This window comes from Thunnus thynnus, chromosome 13 (genome assembly GCF_963924715.1).
Source record: "Thunnus thynnus chromosome 13, fThuThy2.1, whole genome shotgun sequence".
NCBI classification, from domain to species: domain Eukaryota; kingdom Metazoa; phylum Chordata; class Actinopteri; order Scombriformes; family Scombridae; genus Thunnus; species Thunnus thynnus.
The window spans coordinates 25,986,127-26,003,321 of NC_089529.1; the positions used below are offsets into that span (position 1 = coordinate 25,986,127).

Below are 17,195 nucleotides of genomic sequence, written 5' to 3' on the forward strand. Positions count from 1 at the left end.
TGAACTTTAGAGACAGTTTATTTAAACTTGAATTCATTTACAGCAGTTCCACTGGAAAGGAAAAGGGTTTGAATGACGTCCTAGCCACATTAAACCTATCATGGTCCTATCTACTGTATGTACAAGGAGGATGCAGCTCGATAGTGCAGAAGGCACAGAGTTGGCTTAATACTTGCCTGTAAGCGCTGCTAACATGACAGAAAGGATAACAAGGTGAAATGGCAGCCTCATATTGGAGACTTACATGTGTATTTTGCTTAATGTGAAGCCAAGAACACTGGGAGATGTTGTCACTAAGGGGAATATGGCTCCACTGTTTTTACTCCAGTCCTTAGTGATATAGTGGAGTAGATTAAAAACTACAAAAGCAAGCATCTGCTCCTTTAAAATCCATTTGTCTAAATGTACACTTAAGGTTTTGAGTTTCTTGGAGCTCAAAAGTGATAAAATTAGTATTTTGTCTGGATTTGTTTCTGTAAAGCCAGCGTGTTTTACAATATGCGATATGTGACACAAAGAAATCTTGGACAATGTTAAGGCATTTTGCAATCAGAGAGGTGCAATTCTAACCAAAAATGAGAATAGTACATCACACAAGGAGGGATAAGTTGCAGGTATATGCAGGTCATCGACACATATTATGACGGTTTGGCATTATGACAGAAGTCAGTCACATCTTCAAGTTCCCTTCACCGGCCAACCACCAAAATATCCAACTGTCCAGTAAGAGCTGACAGATCTTGCAGAAAAAAGCAAGAGTCCAACCGTGAGAGCACAAACGGCAGATAGTGACGACAGTAAAAGCAACATGCTCAAATATGATACACATCAGAATAGGAAGACTTGTCCTAGCATCATTCAATGTAGGAGGGGGGGGGGGGGAGAATAAAAGGACCCAAACCCAACCTCTTTCACTCATTCACCAACAAACACACACACATCAAACAATTAAAGTACAAAGTGTTTGATACAATAATGTGACAAGAGATTCATTTTTGCCACAAAAAGATAAATCGTATATGAATACCACTCAAACAAAAACACAATTCAAGTAAAGCCTTTCAAACAGAAAAAAAAAGAAAACTACACCATAGTTTCAAATCACTTGGAATTCTGAATGTTGCATCTCAGATTTAGATTATGCTGTTTATAAAAAAAGTACATTCAACAGGTACATCAATTATGGAACAAAATTATAACACAGAGGTAAGTAAAATGTATCAGTAATTGCTATTGAAAAAAGCCTTACATAACAGACATTAAAGGCGGACTTAGACTGTTTTCTTTTTTTTTTAAAGACTGCAGGAAGATTTGGAATTTACACTGAATGTTTTCTGGGTACAGACTTCTTAAACAGACTTTAATAGATGTTACATTTGTGTCAAATTACAGGAAACATTTTTTTCTTTATTGCAAATCTAATATGTGTTGCTGTACATTTAGAATAAATGATTGTCAAAGTCAGCCGTGCTCTCAAAATACGAACCACAGGATGAGCACAAAATTTTATCCTTAAAGCTACGATGAGAGATTCAGCGCAACACAATGAGAGTCACAATTCAGGTGAAAATGTGCAAACATTTATATCTGACGTCAGTCAGGGGAGGTGAGCTTGTTTTATTTCTTTGCCCCGTCAAGTCAAGACTCGGAGAGAATCACAGTCTAAAGCCGCCTTCATTTATCAAAACATCTCCCGAAACTCACTCACACACATTTGCACACTGGGTTTTTTGCACATTTTGTTGTACTAAAAAATAATAAAAAATAAAATTATTTAATCATAAATATATTAATTATATAAATATAATTATATAATAATATATAATTATATTTATTTTTAGGAACAATTCAACTAGTACAAGGTTTATTTAACTCAACACCACTGTTCACATGTGATCTTGGACAAAGAAAACAAAAGAAATCACAGGAGCAAATAACAAAATGTGCAAGAAATCTAACGGTGCACTAACTATGCAAACACTTGAACATGTTGAACTCATATTGATTTGCTTAAAACGAAAGCACAAGTAAGTCAGAAAATATAATAACTCAAGGGCCACTTAATTACATTAATAGGACAAAGATCACACGTTTGATTTCAAACCAAAGGCTCATCATACTGGAAGAAACAAAATGAGAAGGATGGCTGTGGAAGAAGAGACTGGCAAGGTAATGTTGGAAAGGGAGAAAATAATCTCTCCCCACCTAATTTCAAGCAAGCAAGTCCACCGAAGGTAAGGCAAGATAATGTTTTGCTTCATCCAGGTGTAACTGAGAAGACTGTAATGAACATATAAGTAACAAATAAGTCTAGAAGCCAAAAATACTAAACTGCTGCTTCAGGGCGACAAGCAGCAAATAAAAGACAAGAGGCAGGTGATTGATGAAGCCACAGAGGAAGGAAAAGTGACAAAAATATATGCAAGAGTGCCAAAATCTATTTAAACAAAAAAAAAAAAAAAAAAAAAACTTTTTTCAACACAAACCACAGGAAGTCTGGCAGCTTATTTAACTGCCATTAAAATTGATTTGCTGATGTAATGGATTAATTTCACTGTTCATGTTGTATTCATCTTTTCATACATTAATGTGCACAGTGCTACCATTCAAATACTACACGTTTCATAATATTGCAGACACAAAAAGGAAAACGTAATTTGGAGAAAAACCTACTAGAATTGAGAATTCATGGACATTAATGCCATGTCCAAATTCTGATCAGATGTTTGATTACACAGGTGCAGAGAAAGTGCTACATTCATTCTCCTCCCTTCAAGGCTGCAATGACAAGTGCATACTGAAGATTTAATTATAAATGTGTCACAAGCATCTCATCCTTAAGTAAATAACCCAAACCAGATATTCAGGTATACTTTAGCTCACTTAAACATCTTCAGGGTGACTAAACATCATGCTTTGTCATCATGGGAGATAAAAAATACTTTGTTCACACACAGTTTTGAGATATCCAAACATTTACAGCAATAACTCTGTGATAAAAGCCACAAAATATCTCGATTTTTTTTTTTAAGTATCTTGCTTGGAAATGGGACCAAATGACTGCTAGAAAAATGGCTATGTTGTTCTATAGTCTGGCCTCTTGCTTTGTTAATGTACTGCATGTTTGACATGGCACAAGGGGACTCAGGCAAAATAATAAGAATAAACAAAAAGAAAAAAAAGGTTTTGCACTGAATATTAGAGTTCCTACAAATATTTACACCACAGAGACAGGCACTTGTATATCTTTGGTTGGAGAGACCCAACATTGCAAGAGTAATGCATTCACAGAGCTTTTGTGTCCCTTATTGTATTTCCGGGGTTCACTAGGCAACTGGTATGTTTATTTTCATTTCTTCTGTTTCTTTGAGTTTGTCCATGTTACAGGTAAGTTCTGAGACAGATCTCGGATGTCTTTTTAACCCTCTGACAATGCAACCTGCAAGACAAGAAAAGGGTTTAAGTTCGGCATGACAGGGATTACTGCACACAGTAAAACAATTTTAAAAATCCTTGTGTCATTCTTGATATTACCACTAGATGGCACCAAAATATGAACTGTTCAAATCCTTTGCATAGTAAGTAAGAATCATGCTGGATGTATAGTTGTGCTTAAGGGGTTACAGTGTAGTTATAATACCTACGTTACAACTTTGTAAGCTATGTAGCTGATGTACGTCTCTTTAAAAATTTAACTACATGTCAGGGCTTCGGCAGCTACAGATATACTGCATGAAGACTGCAAGAAATGTGATTGGTCAGCATTAGCTGCTTATGTTTTCTCATATAAGTTTCTGATGCCACTAGTCATTTTTGAGAGCAAAGACAACCTTAAGGAAGCTGGAGAAAGACTCTTATCTTCTGCTTTTCAGGAACATGTAAATAAGGCGACTGCACTGCAATAGTTTCCTACTCAGTAATGAGAAAAGGCAAAATAGGAAGACCTGGATGTAACTCCAGTTACAGTTACACCATCACTCTAATATACAAAATGAATGAAAGAATGTGTCACTGTGGGGAATATAAGTAAAACACGTAATCCAATGCTGAAGTATAAATCAAAACCTACACCGTAGGTATCTTCAGTGGGACTCCTGTTAACCCCTAGTATTGACTATTAATCAAGCTTTGTGTATAAGATTTATAAGCTCTTGAATAAGTAGGGAACAAGCCACTGCTGTGAAGAATTCACTAAATTATTTCAGTGAAATATCAGCTGGAGAGGAAAGTATCTGACTCATTTCACACTGGATCTGCCATTTAAAGTACCTCAAATAGAAGTCTTCAAATTTATAATCTCATTTGTTCTGCTGTTCAGCCAGCTGGAGCACTCTCCTGGCTGACGTGTTTGGCCAGATTCAGACAAAGAGTCAGGGTACACTGACCTATCTCGGCTCCCTGCACAGTGGCTGTGTTGAAAGGTGACGCATGTTGTGTGTGTATTGAGCTACAATAAGCAATAAGACCAGAGAACACTGTCTTCCTTGACAGCAAGACGCAACACAGCCGAGGACCAGCATCACATAACATCACATCAGCAGCACATAACTGTGTCCCCTCAGGTTTTATGTTTTTTCTGTTGGGTTATCAACAACACATCTCCTGCTATAATCACTTTAAACATCATCAGTTGAAGCATAATTAGAAAATATGTAAGTGTTAACATAGGCAGTGTTAATATGTGCTCTTTATTTCTAAGCATCAAGGAGTTAATGTGTCATCTTGTTGCAGGACATAAAAAAAACATCCAAATACATGTAGATGTCCAAATATTTTAGACAATTAGCAGAAAATCCAATTGGCAGAAAATCAGCAGTGTGATTGGATCATGTCTTGGACCAATCACTGGTCAGTTGACGCTTCGCTGAAACTACCTGTTCTCGTCATATAGCACTGCTGGTGTCTGTTGTACCTTCTCAGGGCAGAAGTCGGGGTTGGTTTGCCGTACTTTGCCAGGCCGCCCCTTGATGACTGCATAGCAGAACATAGTGATGACCATGACAAACAGGAAGTAGCTTGTGTGCATCAGGTGCAGGTTGATGAGAGAACGGTCATCCTGGGAAGAAAAGACACTGCAGGTTGTGAAAAGGCTATATGCTTGATTTCTACTGGCTCACTAAACAAAATGCAGATTTAAACTCCGAGATTATTTTTCTTACTGTTAAGAGTTGCAGTTATTAACTTTTAATATATTTATGACCAGTTACGGCGTCAGTTTACAGATCAGAGGAGCTTCTCACACTGCAGCTGATAGCATGCATGTGTTCTTTTGCTCCGACGATGTGTGCAACAGTGTGGCTCATTGATGTGTTTAAAATAGTGAATCTAAAAAGTATTCCAGCGCACACCAGGATATAAGGATTAACACTATTTTATTAAAAAAACAAAAGGAGTGAATTACACGTTTCGCACATTGCTTCATCAGATTTGCTCTGTGTTTTTAATAGTTTTTGGACAACAACGTAGGTAATAACAGAGGAATAAGATATATCAGGCTTTGGATACACACACAAATACTTGTAAGTAGATAGGTTCATGTGTTGGTTTGGCTCTGCACATGTGATTTGCTGAAAATTGCCAGCCAAAGCTTTTCACAGCACTCTTTTAGAATGACGGTCCCTTGCTGTTTTAACTTAAAATCCCAACTCAAGACTTTAAAAAAAATAACGGAAACAGGAAGGAACTAAATGTCAAGTGTCCATCTGTTTCTCTATTATTTTGTTGATGGCAGTGGAAAAGGCTGTCTCAAGCACCACTCCTGAATCCTCCGTGTGTTCAAGTGGGCTGAGATCAGGTAACTTTGCGGGTGCAGCATATTTTTCAAATTGTTTTCAGGCTCATCGGACCGTTCAGAGCCCGGTTGTGGCCTATCAATGGGATCACTGTAATCCTGGAACAATCTACTGCCATCAGTATAGAAGTAAGACTAAATGGCTTTCAGAATGGGCTTTGTGTTCGGTCACATTAACCTCTTCTATTAGGGGCTTTTGGGAGTGATCACAAACTCTACCTGGAAATTACAACTGAATAGTTCCAATACACAATCACTGGAATAATAGGTCACTTTTGGGATTTCTTGTTGTTCCGTTGTTGTGTTGTGCTACTATTTCATTAAAAATATGGCCCTCTCAAAAAGAAAAGATATATATATTCAAAAAAGTATACACTTGTATTAATCTGACATCCTATCTGTTCAGGTCAAGTAGTAATTACATTGAATTAAATGTTCTACAGCTGTATTACATAATTATCATAGTTCAATATGGTCTGCATAATGACTTTTTTTTATTTAAGAAAAAAGAAAAAAGAATAGAAAATGGGAAATTACGAATAATTGAGTAAGAGGAATACAAGACAAAGGAGTCAGACATTTGGAAGGACTTTATCTCCCACTTGCGGATTCTTGACTTATGATTTAATACTTGTAATTTTGACTTAAAAGTTTCTTCTAATATAGTCCCAAGAAGCTGTATTCAGTTCTGACCAAAACCGTACTTACTGCATCACTGTAGACGTACTTATAGTAGATCTTGTTTGACTAGCTGTACCCATCTAATGCATAGTTTTGTTGACTCAGCTGCTACTATGCAAGTCAACTGAGACATTAAAATGAAAACGTTGGATCCTGGATCAACAAGCTCTTACTAAATAAATACTGTGACTAAACAATGTTGGCTATCATAAAATAAGGAGGTGGTGACTCACATCGGGGACGATGACAGTCAGCTTTGGGTTGAGTGCGTGGTACACTTTGCCGATGGCTCCTTTGTAACACCAGAAGGGGTTGTAATCCTGACTGTACTTAGTATCCGAGTCGCGGACTGTGGTGAACACCTTGTACCAAGACGTGGCATTAGTATATGTCTCCGGCACGCAGTGTGGCGGCTGCCTGCAAAGCAAAACACAGATTGTTGTCTGTTGATTGGTCGTGGAACTGTTCACAATATGTTGGTTATGAGAGAAATGCTTAAGATGAAGAATTTATTGGTTCATTTATATAATTCTTTGTATTTAATCATCTGATTATTTATTTCATAATTCCTTATTATTTAATACTGGTCATTTTGAAGTTCCATAGAACATTACCCATCCAAACAGAAAGGAAAAGACCAAATCTGTTATAATCCTATAGGGCTAGACTATGTATAATAATAAAATAAACATCAATACACTGGGACAGAATTACAGATAGTTATCTACATATACTTTTAGAGTTTATACATCCACTCTGAAAGCAATGACAAACTACCAATAAGTAAGTCACATGTGACATCTGATGAAGCTAAATATTTTTTAAAAATGATACACTGACAGCTCGTTATAGGTTCACAGACTAACAAAAGAAGCTACTGCTTTGCCTTGAAGGCTGCAGTTACTGGGACATGTTTACCAACATTTGCAACATGCAAATTGCATGCATTTTTTTTTTTTTTTTACAAGTTTCACTAATCAAAACAAGCATCATACTTGCACCCCAAGTATGAGCATGCAAGACCCCTGTAGGACTAGCAAATGTGTCTCTAAATCGTTTGTGAAATAATATGCTGCTGTAATTTGAAGTATTTTCGAACTGCTTTTGTGAAATGAGCCTCTAACTAACAGCTATTGATGGTTCGAAGACTATTGTGACCTAGAGAGTGGCCAGTTTAAGTCCAACCACTGTTTCAGTCTTAACATCTAACAACACTCCACCGTGCAGATGACAAGATAATATAATATTCAAACAAAAATCTGTTAGGGTTAGGGTTACTCATGGTACACATTTTCTTAGATATTACCAACTAATTGCTTAGATTAAACATTGTATGGAGGCACTAAACCTAATACTCAAAATATTGTCAGAAATTATGTGAAAACATAGAGATATTTCATTTTGTCAGTAACAGCCTGCTCTGTGCAGAGATATAAAGTGTGTCCTTGTAAGACAGGGAGGCAGTCCAACTCACACTGTGACTGGGAAGATATTGCCGGTCGCTGTGATGGTCATGCAAGTGCTGAACACCACCTGCTCACAGTGGCCGTGCAGAACACATTCGTCTGAGTTCCAGGATACAGGAAGGGTAAATGTGATGTTTATTTCTTCATGGGCTTCCCGGCCTAAACACAAAAACATACGAGGACACCATGACAGCAGATAACTGATTAATATAAAATGAACATGATTACTCGTGAGCTTCAAACCACTGCTAAAAGAAAAATATTAGTGCCAGTTTTCTAATTTTCTTTCAATTTTCAGTCACAACAAGTTGTTTATGAAACTCTCCCATGAGCTCAGGTCATATGTCTCTAACTTGCATATCCACATTCTTGTAACTGTTATGCTGACATGGGAACAACTGCATCCTACAGGCCTGAGAAGAGGCGCCTACTAGCTCTGAGGCAATTATTAGAGCCTGGTGCAGTCTAAACAGTATGAATACAACCCCCATAGCAGGAGACCAGGGAGAGCCAGAGCAGCGATATTTGATGTCATACCAAACTATTCCCCTGATAACGAATGACAAACTGATTTTGTCGGTTTATGCAATATTTATCAAGCTGCAATGGGGATTAGAAGATTATCAGTCAAACTGAGTGGACTCCTGGGTGTGACTGAGGATAGATGTGGGCTTTGTCAACCTAAGCGCGCATCCAGGGAGGTACAACCATGAGTCTCCAAGCAAAAGTAATTCCAATTCTCACAAGCAAAATCAGACAACATAATGGAACATGAAAGTCGTTGAACCTATCTAGTCATCATGTACCTGAATGAGGTGATTTTCGCTCAAAATAGACTTGTAGGCTAATTAGATGGACAAGTGGACGTGTTTGACAGCCCTCTCAGGAACATCCAATCATATTCATATAGGTGTACAGTGCTGATATCCTCATGTTAAGGCCTTTTGGTGCTGCAGCTCCTCCTCTTTGGAAGATATAATGTTCATGTATGTGTTTGTTATGCAGGGGAATAAGTCTCCAGCAGAAATGTCACTGAAGCTTGAATTCAAGTGCTCCCTCAAAAGGCAGCCTTTTTCACAAGAGCAATTAAAAAAAAAAAAAAAAAAAAAAAGGGTGAAATTTTAATAGCAAATAATTAAATAAAGGATTCATTTGACTTTGCAGTAAACTGATTTTGTTAGATGAGTGAGATTATGTCACTATTATATTAATATAATATCTAATATACAGTATATGCTGGTCTATCTAACAAAGATACACATTTATATGCAGTGAGTTTTTAAATACAACTTTTTTTTATTATTATTTCATTTGTATATGCTATCATTTAGAGAAAAACTCTTTTGATTAATTGATTTCACAACGCCTCTATAAGAGGCTGACATTTCCTTGGTATATTCTATTCACTTCTTGTTCTGCGGAAGCCCAAACAGACAGCACTATTTGCTCAGTGTGATAAAATATTTGCATAGCTCTTCATTTACTTTGCTCTCATCCGTTCTAGTGGCTTTAAATTTGAGGACAAGGGCACACAACCAAGACTCTTAACAGCACCATAAAGTGAAAGACAAACAAGGGCAAAAATCGTTATATATGTGTGTATATATATATATATATATATATATATATATATATATATATATATATATATATATATATATATATATATATATATATATATATATAAAAATGTAATCATGAAAGAGCCAAAGTATTGTACCAATATTCACTAATAACAGCAAGATATCTATCTGGATGGGATTAATATCAGTGTGTAGCGCTGTAAAAAAAAAAATATATATCTGACCTTACCTGGAAAATCTAATCCCCTCTGAATGTAGCTATCAACACAACATATTCATTTTCATCTGTCCATCTGTGTTTGTTGCAAGTTATAGCAATAAAATGGTGAAATGTAACAGTTTGTGTCCTCACACCTATGTTTGTGTTGTAAGCAACATATCCATATAATGCTCCAAAGTTCAGTCTGTTTTCTTAAATGTTTAATTTGTTTCAAAGATGACATCTGATTTAAGTATGAAAGGGAAAAAAGGTAACCATCCCGGCAAAATATGAAGGTATGTTTCCTGTTCCATATCTGCCCGACTATCAATTGCTGAAGTTAAAAGTGAAACTCTTTAAACTTCTTTTAAGATGATTTGGTTACATAAGGCAAAGACAGAGACAACAACAGCCAGGTTGGTATTGACTGAGAAACACTTTTAGCTGCTAAAAGCCTTTTGGTTTGAGGTGTGACACTTTGCCATTTGTTCTTTTAAAGCCCAGCCTGAAAGACAGAAATCTGCTAAGTTCAATGTCGCAGTCATTTCATCTATCCTTTTAAAAGTTTCTCTCTGTGGACCAGTACAGTAAATACACATGCTCTCTTGCTCCCTTACACAGGCGAGGGAGCAAGTAAAACACACATTCTCTTTGAGTTTGTGTTGTCACGGGAGACAAATGGGAAAGTTAACAAATAAATGTTTGAGCATGCAGACATGATGTATGCAGAACCTCACAGCCATTGTTCCCTCTGAAACCTTTAAGTCTGAAACCTATAAGAGGACAGAATGGGAACAGCTTAATGTTATACAACCCTGCCACTCTGTTTGCTTACCATGTCTAAACAAAGTCATCACACAAAGACTCCAGTTAAAGAAACCCATTAAAAGGATAAATTCCCACCAAGAGGTAACAGTAACATGCAGACATTATGGACTGCATACAGTACATGTCTCACTTGACAAATATGAAGGTATGTTGTGGGACAATAATGTATTTAAAGGATATGGTTAGTGATTCTCGATATTTTCCTTATTGTCAACAAATCTCATGTGCAGAGCCAATCAGGTGCTTCTTGTGCTACATATCACAACAACCTAGCTGATATCCCAATAAACATAAATACTGATTTTCTGAACACTGAACATGGAACAAATAAAACTTTTAATGTGAATGAGAATTTACCAGATAGGCCGACTTGCTGCCCCAGCACTGTGGCGTACAGGTGGGTAATATTGCGAGAGTATCCTCCAAACGGGCGCTGGGGGTCCAGCGTGAGGGTGATGGGGACTGACATGTTGATGGGACCTGAGTCCTCTAGCAGGAGGGGAACTTGGGTGCTGGAACGAGCCTGACCGCTGGTCACGACCATGCTCTCTGGCGTGGTCGACTCATTCAGGCCGTGCTTTATCGTTTCATTCTCTGACACACAAAAGTCCAGCTCATTGAAGCGCAGCAGAAAAGTGTTCCAGTCCTGAGAAAGGGGGTAAGGGGGTTTTTAATTGTTGGACAGAACAACAGGCTGTGATATACTGAACATCTATGACCTCATTTACACCTGGCACTGATGTGTCAATTGATGTGTCAATACAATCATATTCATCTTTGTCATATTATCGTTATGTATTGGCAGGAAACATCTAAACCTACTTGTACTATATGTACTGGTTTCCTCACAATCCGTTTTCCATGTTACTGTCTACAGTCTTTTTGATTTACATATGCTTCCTGTTGAGATCCACATGCAAATGTTTATTTCCATAAATATATCTCTCATGCACTAAAGACACACACACACACATTTCCTGTGTCTGGTTTTCATTAGACTTCTTATTCTCTCCAAAAAGTCCTTCCAGCAAGGTGCACATCAGAGCTAAGTGATGTGATTTAAAGACTCATTGTGATGGAAATGATCCAAAAATGAAATTTTGCACAAAGAAAGATGAGAGGAATCATGTTGGTATATCTAGGATTTTAAACCATTACTGAATCATATTTAAAGTATCAGATGGATACTGAAACATGAACAAAATTTTAAAAATACAGTAAGGATAGAGGATGTTATATTGCCGTATTGATTTTAAAGCACCCTGAGGCAAATCTGTGGTGATATTAAGCTATACAAATAAAATTTACTTGACTTGACAGTATATCAAGAAAACCCAATTTTCTTAATAGTTACACCATAATTAGTTGCTTATTCTATTCTTGTAGACGGACCTGGGTGAGACTAGAAGAGGATGAATAGTAGTGGTCAACCAACATGGGTTTTTCAATGGTCAATGCTGATATTTAGAGAGCAGTGAGGCTGATGGCTGATATGTTGTTGTTGTTGTTGTTTTTTTGCATGTGATAAAATACAATTTAATGATAATAATAACAAATGAGATACAAAATTGCTGAACTTAAATTAACATTTATATAACACTAATGTTATTGTCTGCATTGCCTCTGTTTGCTTAAGTAGATCTGCACTCTGTCTGCAGTAAATTATTTCAAATAAAAAATGTATGAACTAAATAAATATCAAAAAATTAAACTTTGTAAAAAAAAAAAAAAAATTATTATGATCATCTCTGCACACTGCTCAGCATTAGCGGAGGTTCTAGTAGCCAAATGTAGACCTTTTTATCTACCACGAGAATTCACAATTGTGATCATCATCACTTATGAAGTTATCAGCCTCGTGAGTGCAGGCGTCGGCTGATGCCAATTATCTCAAAATGCCATTAATCCATGATTAAATCGGCCGACTGATTGATCCGTCAACCACTATTGAATAGGTCATAAGGTAAAGGCGACATGGTTCAGATTTTTGGGACACAGCTCATGAACTGACATTTAGCATTAGCAGTGACTATGTTTTGCTGATATTTGAGGAATACTAAATGGAGCAGATAATGCAATTTCATCTGTTTTAAAGAACTGTGTGGGTGTACCTCACCTCTGTCAACTCTGGAGACTTGATCTCTTTAATCTTGAAGAAATAACCGATGGTCAGGAAGGCGATGGCCACTGCACTGACGCTGATCATAAAAATGACCAGCGGTGGACGGTTGTTGATGTAGCTTCTCAGGTTCTCTATAGGATTTAACAGGTACACCTGCATATGGACAAATACACAATGTATGACAAAGGTTTCTATCAATGATGGTAAATAAAATCTCACCTGAAACATGAATAACAGGTGAACTCTCAAAACTTGAGTCTGTTTTTGGTCAAATTAAAATATTTAAAAAGTGACGCAAACATAATTGGACCAGAAAAGTTGTTTAAAAGTTCATTTAAAAAAAAAAATCTAAGTCCTAGACAGACAAACTTTGTTGGAGATTTAGGGTTAAAATGATAAGCATAAAATAATTACATAAAAAACGAAATAAGCAAAGATAGTTTAGTTTGAATCTAAGTCAGTATCCTTACAGATTTCACATGGTTGAGACTGACATGCTAAATGGGGTGTCATAGATCTAAAAAATCAACGATTTAAAAAAATCATTTAAAAAATCATTTATTTTGCCCAGTCAAGGTTGGTGAAATGCAACTGATAATGTAGCATCCAATACTCTAAAGATAATTAAATCTAAACTAAATAATATGAATATTTTAGCTTTATGTGTTGATAACAGCCATGTGCAAGTTTCTTGTTAATCTGCAGCATTAATTTTAGTCATAACAAAGCAAAGTGGTGCAAACATTACACACAATGAGACAACATCACTTATTTAACTATCTTCAAAACATGTCTCCAACACAACATATTTTTAGGCAGGTAAATCCTGTGCTGAAGTGCTTAACCGTAGACCAGTACCTCAGGTGCAGCACTGTTATGTCCGTTCAGGTATTTGGAACTTGTGTGTTATTTACATCTTTACATGTACGTTCAACTGGTTTAGCAAGACACTTTTGGCAGTGGTGTGATGATTCAATGGGACATAGGTCATCAGAGCTGCCTTTTAAGACCACTCAATTAATTTATGCAATAAACTGGTTGCTTTTAAAAGTCCAAAATGGCATTAATATTGAATGAGTGGTTTATGTTACAGTCCTCCTCCACTCAATAATATGTTTTTCTTCTTGTTCCTACATTTGGATGTTTGAGCTCCTCTGTACAGAATGATATATGTGCAGAGTTTGACACATTCATCCGCTGAAAGTGCAAAATTTATCTGTGCTCACTGAAAATCTGATTTTAAAAACGTGGTCCTGCCAGCATGATTTGTGACATTACAACTAGTTTGGAGTCAATCCTGGTCCAAAATTCAACTAACAAAAGTGTGATGTGGAAACTTGAAGCATCCAATGCACAAACACTGAGAATTGACTTTACAGTGAAGTAGCAGACATCCTGTGTCCGGCAGTTAAACTTCTGAAAGTAACGATATTTGCATATTCATAGATTCTGGATTGAGAAGGATGAGATGCCATTTTCAGGATTTTAAAAGAAAACCATATCAGATACAAATAATCATTCAGAGTATTTTATATACATCTTAAAACATGTCTGCAGGGGATACTTAAGTATCTAAACTGACATGTCTTCAGCAGTGGTATTCAGCCAATCTGATGAAACAATGAAACAACTGTTTCTGGCTGGTATATTATCTACTTTAAAATTAGGGTACTGCGTGATACATAATAGGATGTGTGTTTTGAAAAATAGTGTATAACAGACTTTATAATGCAAAATGTTCTCATGATTCACTGCATTCACAGCACCAAAAATACAGAGCACTTAAGAGGGGGAACTAGATGTTATTATGTAAAAAGGCAGAAAACAGGTCTGTCAATCTCCAACTCTGCCAGCCACTTTTTCAAATTACTTTTAAGTTCGTAAAAAAAAAGACCTCACCCCTCTGCCCATCGTTTTTGACCGTTTCAAATTTTTACTATGGCGTAAGAGGTAAGATAACTGTTTATGCAAACCATTTCTGAGCAACCTGTCAAGTCTTTGGACCTCGTCATCATTCACACCTTCAAACTGCACGCAGCAACTATAACATTTCTACTTTTTGAATGCATGTATACTACAGATATACCCTCTTCCAAAATACAACATTACCACGACGGGCTGCAGCGTTCAGTAACGTTACCAGCCTAGAAGTTGACATTTTGTTGGATCAAAACAGTAAATTACCGAATTGCAGAATTGCGAAACTAACCCAGAGGGTTTTTCCATAACGCTTTATAAAGTAAGCAATTAAACTGGATAACTTTGAAGTGCAGGGGGGTTGTGTCTGGTGCTGGGTCTGGCTCTCAAGACACCGCAGGCAGGTGACAGAAGCTGTCAACCTTATAGCAAGATAAGCTAGCAACCTGGCCCTCTGACAGTTGCTCCAAAGATATGACAACAATGGATGTCACACTATGACAATGCCAAAATAGAATTGAATGAAACAACAAGTAAGCTGTTCTCACCATTTTCTCTTTCTGTGCATGCGACGGATGCTAGCTGGGAGGTTCGTTGAGGGCCACAATAAAGGCAGCAGTTATCGCTGCGAAGCTAGCTTGTGTTGCTAGCTTGCTAGTCCCTCCTGAATATACCGCTGAGAAGCAAAAGTCGGTGTTGGGTGGAAACAGCCAGGCTTTCAGCGTAAGAAACACCGCGGACACCCCTTCCCATTCTTTTGCTCAGTTGTTTACTGCTGCTCTGGTGAGAAACATCTCATGCCTACAGCTTGGAATAACGTCAATAATGTATCTGGGTCCTCCCTGCCGACATCTCCTCCGCGTACCCGCACTGCGTAGTAGAAGCGTTGCAGCGCCGCTTTCTCGTGATTTCCGTAGAATCTACGCCTGAAATTGGTCGTCCGTGTAGTGGATGATATCTACGCGTACGCAATCTACGTAGACGACAAGCGAGTGTTTAGTGTGTTTACAATTTTTTGAAGGCTTTTGGTGCATTAAGGTACTGTCGGAAATAAAAAATGATGTGTTGTGTTGTGTTGTGTTGTGTGCGTGCGCGTGTGTGTGTGTGTATTATAATAATATTGCATCTATGCTGTGTGATTGATTGTTTATTATGATGGGTTGAACATTATGTTATCTATTAAATAAAAAAAATAAAATAAATGTTTTTCTTAAGAGTACAAAACGCACAGGATTCATACGTTGATACATTTGCCAAATTTTATACAGATATACATTATACAAACTTTTCAAATTCAGTTTGGGGTTTGTAAGGCTGCAACTAACAATTATTATTATCATTATCAGTTAATCTGTCGATTATTTTCCTGATTAATCAATTAGTTGTTTGGTCCATAAAATGTCAGAAAATGGTGAAAAACGTCAATCACTGTTTCCCAAAGCCCAAGGTAACGTCTTCAAATGTCTTGTTTTGTCCACAACAGTCCACAACCCAAAAATACTCAGTTTACTGTCATAGAAGCACTAAAGAAACCAGAAAATATTCACATTTGAGAAGCTGAAATCAGAGAATTTGGACATTTTTTTCCAAAAAGAAAAGACTCAAAACAATGAATCAATTATCAAAATAATTGGCAATTAATTTAATAGTTGGCAAATAATTGATAATTCAACTAATATCTGCCAGAGATGATGAAAATTGTAACGATATTGATACTAATAATGATATTAATAAAATCAAATTTCTGGGAATGAAGGCAACATTGCCACAAAAAGCTCTGGGCTCACATGTTGATACATTTCCAATTAACTGTATATTATGAAAACAACTACACACCTACAATTTAGTATCAAATCAGCAAGTAACCTGTGATGTGAATCATAATAAAAACAAATCAAAATTGCTTGTCCAAATGATATGGACAGTAGGCTATTTCTTCAATTGAAAGTAGTCCCAGTTAAACTTCATAGCAAGGTTTGTGGATTATCCATACCTGGGACATTATAGATGCTGTTAATGTTTGCAAATGTAAGTTTCAAATGTATGTTTTGAGCAGCACACACAAATTCCTATTCATATCCTGAGCTGGTGGTTTACTCACAATCAGAGCTGGCGAAACTGAACATTCTGCCAATACCACCAGTTGGTGTCTCAAGCCAGCATGCACAAAATCAGGCTCTGTGGGTGGCAACATTACGCCTAAGTGGAGTAGGTGTTACTAGGATTTGCCATCTATACAAAATTTCAAATACATCTTTGTATGAATCCTAGCATGCAATTTGGTGGATAAATGACTGGATAAAATGTCTGTCTGCTCCCATTTTAGTGGAAATTATATGGGTATAGATAGTTAAAATAAATTCACTCATTAGTGGGTGAACTGTATTGATCTAACTTTTTAACAGATACTACTTGACATTATGTTTTGTAGACATAAACCCAGAGTACATTTACTCAAGTACTGTATTTCAGTACAATTTTAAGGTACTTGTACTTTACTTAAGTATTTCCATTTTATGCTACTTTATACTTCCTACACGACACACCCACTTTACTACATGAACCCCCCCATGTTGTGACCATATCGGTATGTTACACAACACACCCT

General features: G+C 36.8%; 2 protein-coding genes across 3 annotated transcripts in view; one reads left to right on the plus strand and one right to left on the minus strand.

Annotated features, from left to right (window-relative positions):
- tmem248 (transmembrane protein 248) lies at positions 1 to 15,492 on the minus strand. 2 transcript variants are annotated; one of them, XM_067608827.1, is made up of 7 exons: positions 15,136 to 15,492; positions 12,665 to 12,823; positions 10,906 to 11,194; positions 7,947 to 8,097; positions 6,706 to 6,889; positions 4,875 to 5,056; positions 1 to 3,439 (listed from the first exon to the last, which is right to left on the minus strand). In XM_067608827.1, the coding sequence occupies exons 1-7, from the start codon at positions 15,136 to 15,138 to the stop codon at positions 3,382 to 3,384; spliced, it is 1,026 nt and encodes a 341-aa protein (XP_067464928.1). In that variant the 5' UTR covers positions 15,139 to 15,492; the 3' UTR covers positions 1 to 3,381. The 2 variants fall into 2 exon arrangements, with proteins under 2 accessions (XP_067464928.1, XP_067464929.1); XM_067608828.1 differs by having other exon boundaries at positions 4,913 to 5,056; positions 15,136 to 15,490.
- Positions 15,100 to 17,195, plus strand: part of lig3 (ligase III, DNA, ATP-dependent) — a 23,970-nt gene continuing 21,874 nt past the window's right edge. The window contains exon 1 of the mRNA XM_067608825.1: positions 15,100 to 15,120. The gene's annotated coding sequence lies outside the window, so the exon portion shown is untranslated. The remainder of the gene's footprint in view (positions 15,121 to 17,195) is intronic.